The sequence below is a fragment of the Vitis vinifera genome, chromosome 16 (assembly GCF_030704535.1).
Source record: "Vitis vinifera cultivar Pinot Noir 40024 chromosome 16, ASM3070453v1".
Lineage (NCBI taxonomy): Eukaryota > Viridiplantae > Streptophyta > Magnoliopsida > Vitales > Vitaceae > Vitis > Vitis vinifera.
This window is the reverse complement of record NC_081820.1, coordinates 20489886-20495840: the sequence shown is the minus strand read 5'-3', so window position 1 is coordinate 20495840 and position 5955 is coordinate 20489886. Positions and strand designations below refer to the sequence as shown.

The 5955-nt window shown below is 27.4% G+C and overlaps 1 protein-coding gene across 1 annotated transcript; it reads right to left on the bottom strand.

Annotated features, from left to right (window-relative positions):
- Positions 1–4273: 4273 nt before the first annotated feature.
- Positions 4274–5692, bottom strand: LOC104882163 (F-box protein SKIP23-like). The gene is made up of 2 exons (XM_059743398.1): positions 5200–5692; positions 4274–4995 (listed from the first exon to the last, which is right to left on the bottom strand). Exons 1-2 carry the CDS (start codon positions 5690–5692, stop codon positions 4274–4276), a joined length of 1215 nt encoding a protein of 404 aa, XP_059599381.1.
- Between the last annotated feature and the right edge of the window lie 263 nt (positions 5693–5955).

The window sequence follows — 5955 nt, the reverse complement described above, 5'->3', positions numbered from 1 at the left end:
GAAGGATTCACAAGCTGTGCCATCAACTAATGGACATAATTTTTCAAAAGATGAAGCGTTTGCAGGAGATGATAAAGCAACTCCATCAACAGTTCATATGCCAGGTGCCCCTACTGTGGGTGAGTAGAGCCCCACAACTCCATTATCTGATCTGGTAACTATTCGAATACCCAATTTCACTACATCGCCATCCCTTTGGGGTCACGTGCCATCTCCTATTCCCCTCTTTGAATTTTTAAAATAATCGCCCCAAATCCTGTTTTGTAAATATCCTCTCAAATTCAGCTTTTCAAATAATCCCAACTCCTCTACTTTTTCATTCCTTAGTTTTTAGGTCATAAAAAAACCTATTTTCCAATAAAATTCGGCCCTCCTTTTCTTTCCGGCAAGCCACTTTCTAATTTTATTTGATTTTTAAAATATTTCAAAATAAGTGTGAATTTATTTTGGTAGTTTTTAATTATAGAATTTACGAAATTAATTTATTCAAAAATAAATTGGGCTTTGATGGGCCCGACATTAAATAAATTTCCTTTAAAATAAAAATGGGATTGAATGAAATGCCATGCATGATATTAGTGCTTCTTTATCTAGTTTGGTGATATGAGTGACATATTTTATGATCATTACTATGCACTAATCCCATTTTTATGATAACACATTGATCGTTTGATGCCAATGTATGTCCCGCTCTCACTTCGGTCGTTTTTTATTGAGTGTTTTGATTCTCACATGTGCATGATCATTCTGAATATTCATGATTTCCTCATTAATTACCATGTCAGTTTCATTTTATTAGTAGAAACCCAATTTTAGGGACTTAGAGGAGTGTTACGGTCTTTACCGTACCTTCCCGATAAGTAACCTGACCCTCGAACCCGATCTGGTTTTTCATAAACCGCCTTTTCTAGAGTAAGGAGTCACGCTTAAGGTTTCATTTCTTATTTTGTTTATCCTTTTAAAAATAAAACAAAAATGAGTGGTGACTCCAAGTCATTTTCTAATAAATAAATCATTTTTAAAATAAAATCGAATTCGCCATCGAGTGAAAACACATTGAGCCAAAAATACGGGGTCCACACTATCTTTTTTTTTTCTTGCTCTAATATTATGTAATACCCTAAGTTCAAAAGGTTTTAATATTTAATTATGGACTTAAAATAAGTAAATAAAATATAAATACTAAACTCACTATTCTTAATAGTAGTTTCTAAACTCTCAGAAGTTATAGAGAATGTACACAGAGAAATCTAGGGTTTCAGATTTAAGTGAAGAAAAAAAGAATTTTGATTTTTCTATTCTTCCGCAAAAATTTATAGGTAAGTAGTAATTTTTAAAGATTTTATTTTTTATTTTACTTTTTTTTATATATATAAACTTTAGTTTCCTACTAGGATTCATAAAGAATTAATGCAAGCGGGAAATTATAAAAATAAATTAAAAGTAATTAAGTTTAAAATGATAGAAAATAATAATAATAATAATAATAATAATAAGCTTAATGCTTTGTTGCTAAAACCTAGAAGAAAATTTCTATGTGAAGTGTGAAGTTTATTTTTTTAAATATAGGATTTTTGGGAGAGATAGGTATTCATGTAAATAGAAATTCTCATGTGTAGGAGATAAGAAATTAGTATTAAAAATAAATAAAGGCTAAAGCCTATAAATTAGTATTCATTCCAAGTATACAAAAAGTAGAATTACATGGAGCCTAAAGTTTGGTACACGGTAGGATTCCTTATTTAAAACAAATAGAATTTGGTATACAATATGATTCATAATTTAAAGGAAATAGAATTTGATGAGAAATATATGAAATTAACAAAAATTTAAGTAATATAAAAATATTGGAGCCTAGAATTTTATTATGCTAGGATTCTATAATAAATTAAATAGATAAATTAAATTAAATTAAATTAAGGTAATTTAAATTAGATTAATTATAAGTGTGGGAATTTGAAAAGTTCAAGACAATAAATTCAAGACAATTAAAAAAATGAAAATATGATATTTTTCTTAGATGGATAAATAATTTATATGTGTGTTAAAAAAAATACTTAGAATATAATTATTATTGAAACATTAATTTAAAAAACTCTTCTAATTTCAGAAGTGAATTATAGGAATTTCTTCCACTTTGATCTTTTGGAGTTTGAGTTTAGGAAGGGGATTAACCGGAAAATATTTCTTTAAATGGTCAGCATAATTTTGTTTTGAAAGTTTTTTTTTATTTAAAAAAAAGTATAATTGATATCATGATAAATATTTAAATATTTGCATATTTAAAACTAATAAAATTAAATATTCTCCATTCCCTTATCATAAGCAAACTACACTTGCAAAGCAAAGCAAGTATTAGTAAACACTTCAAAAGTAATCAAATTCGTATCTTATTTGATTTTCTGATTGCAAAATAAACACTTCAATCAAATTTTTAATTATGATTTGTTTTTCTTTCATTCCTTTTCATTTCCTTTCTAATTATTTTTCATTTAATTTCCTTTATTCTTTCCTAGAAAATTAAAGTATTTTGACTTTATTATGCTCCAACTCCATTGCATATAATATTAAATAAAAATATTTATTTTTTATTTTAACATACATAAATTATTAATTTTCTTAAAAATATTTCAAATATTTATAATATTTATTAATTTATAAATTACATTTACTTTAATATAATTTAAAATTTTTAAAGTGAAAAAAATAATAAAAAAATAAAAAGGTTAAATGGTGCTATCAAAGCTGGTGGATAATTTTCGTCATAAAAGAAAATGGCAAAAGTAATAATGTATGTAGTATTATTGTAAAAAATAAGGTTCAAAGAATTATTAAATGCAATATTTATTTTTGATTTTTTTTCATTTCTACAAATTATTAAAAAAAATTAATTTAGATTATATTAGGTAAAACACAAAAAAAAAAAAAAAAAAATATTGAAGTGGGATTACAAATATACTAGAAAATACAAAATCTTAATAAATTTCTTCCCAAATTTAATTAATCACCCAATGATAAGGCTAATAAAACAATTTTACTAAATTGAACAAATGTAACCTATTCTAGTTAAGATTCTTAGATCATGTTTGGTTGGTGGGATAGTATGAAATTGATAAGAGAAATAATATTATATCTTATCCCAATATTTGATTGATGATAGAATAAAATAAATTATCTTATCATCTATCCTATCCTATATTTATTAACATATGTGATAAAAGATGTGATAAAATATATCATCTATCCTTATTTTTTATTCTTTTATATGAGATATATTAATAGATATAATATATCCCATTTATCATAAATTTATTTTTTTATATACTTATTTTTTAAAATAAAAAAATGTTATAAATTAGATTTATGATTAAAAAAAATTAAAAAAGATTTATAAACTAATATTAATACATAATATATAAATTATTTTTATATATTGAATAACATAATATAATTTTTTCTTTTGTTTATAAAGTTTAGAATATGATTTTGAGATATGATATATTTGAATATGCATACAATTGGAATATATAAATTTGAATATTTATATAATAAATATTGTTAAATATAAGAAAATTTTTAATTTTTTAAATAGAAAGTATTAGAATATGATACAATTTTTATTTTAAACATTAAAAATGATATATATATATATATATATATATTATATTATTTATTATTAATTTCACAAATTAAATATATACATAATATAATATAAATATGATTTTCAATAAGATATGATATTTTGGATATCAATCAAATATAACCTTTTATATATATATATATATATATATATATATATATATATATTATAATACTCCTTATAGTGTCCTTTCTTCCTATTCCTAGTATTTGATACATGTTAAAAAGGCATGCTAGATATTTGCTTTATTTATTTTGAGTATAGATTTCAATGAGTATGATTTATATTTCGTTCCATTTTGGTGGGTCATTTCCCCATTTTGTTATTGACATTCTTTCCTTTAGCAATAATTTGCCAAAAATTAATTTTTGTATCATGGAATTTAGGTTGGTTTCTTTTCCTTTTCTGAATACCCCTTTCCATTTATCTTCGAGGCCACGACCATGTGAGTGGATGTTGGATTTTAATCTAATGGATTATAAACTAATATGATTAACTAATTCTGACAATTGGAATATATAAATTGACTAAAAATAAATTGAAATATATAAATTGACTAAATAATTGGAATATATAAATTGACTAAAAATAAATAGAAATACATAAATTGACTAGAAATAAATAAGAGAAGCGTCACATGAATGTAGGCAGTATCCAAATTGGAGGTGGGTTCAACCTTTGGGAAGGATTCAATTGGTAGTCTCGTGCAACTGCTTTATGTTCCAAGTTGTATACACCCATGTCAAAAGGATAACCAGGATAACACCATACAGTCTCATCCTCCTTGTCCACGAAATATATGGAGCTTGGCTGACATCGAACTAAAATAGAATGGTTGTCTCCTAGGAATAAGGAGGCATCACCCAAATCCTCTTTCTCAACCCACCCTACATTCCCACCATTATCTACTAGCTTATAAACGCAAAATTTCCTAGTAAGAAAATTAGACCTGAATTTGGGAACCCAAAGTAAATCACCTTCAACGGATTCTACCAAAAAGGCGGACCAAACACTTATATTACCTTCAAAGAAAGGACTTTGAACATCTTCTCTTAGACTTTGAACAACTTCTTGAAAAGAAGTTGAAGTTGAAATAGGGTCGGCCCCAATTCCCCTCTTTGGAACATCAACAATCTTAACCCTCAAATTGGTAAAATTTGTATTGATTTCACAAGATAGAAGTTTTCCGAGGCTATCCACAGCATAAAACTGGCTTTTCCAATAAAGGATATCCTCGAAATACCGAAAACCCTTAACTCGAGGACTTGTCTTAAAGAGATAATCAAAGCCACTAGTTTTATCATCAATGTAAGTCCAATCTTCATCACCAGATTTAATGAAGGCTAACCTGTTTTCTACACCATATATAACCATCAGTACGTAATCATCTGGACATACGCTAGGATCTGCAGACAATACACCTTTTATTATGCGACACTCACTCCCATCCTCTCTCTCCTCTCCCTCTTCTTTTTCTTCTTCTTCTTCATCGGTTTTTTCTTCTCCTTGTATTTCATAATCGTCTTCAAAATCCAATGTCATGTCATCGACGCTCAAACCCAATTCTTCTTCCCCATGTTCTTCTCGTATTCGTATTTCATATTCATATCGCTTGAGAGCAGAGAGACCGTGGATATAGTCATATTCTAGTGCATAACGTTTCTCAAATACCAATCGTCGAATGGGAGGAAAAGTAATGGTGTTGCCGGAGAAGGGATTGAAGAGGATGACGTCCATGGTGACATCGAGCATAATCAACCAACCGAGGGAAGAGCCGCAACACTTCATATTGTCAGGCATTGGAAACCGGAATTTATACATCTTCTTCTGGGTCACGCTGTGTAAATTACCGATATTGTCTTTTGTACGACTCATCAAGAATGGAACTTGTCTTCGATGAAGAGAGCGACTTTCGAAATTCTCTACCGCAACAGAACGCCATTCCGTACAAACGGCGCTGAATCTGATAACATCTTCCATTGGCTGTAGTTGGTCTAATATGGAGTGCAGTAAGTTCTTGGGGAGCCAAGCCCATTCACAATCGTCCTCCATAACTGAATCGATAAAGACTAAGCCGGGAAGACGATAGCCTATATATAGAGGAATAGAAAGAGGTAACCTAATTTTATTACTACTTGGATTCACATATATGCTTTCCTATTATTAACGTAAGAAGAATAGAAAAATTAAAGTTTAATTTTATTATTTTAATGCATTATCTTTTCTTTTCTTTTATTTATTTATTGGATAAAAACAAATTAACTTCTTCGAATTAATCTATATTTAAATTTGTAAACAAATTCACCTATTATGTT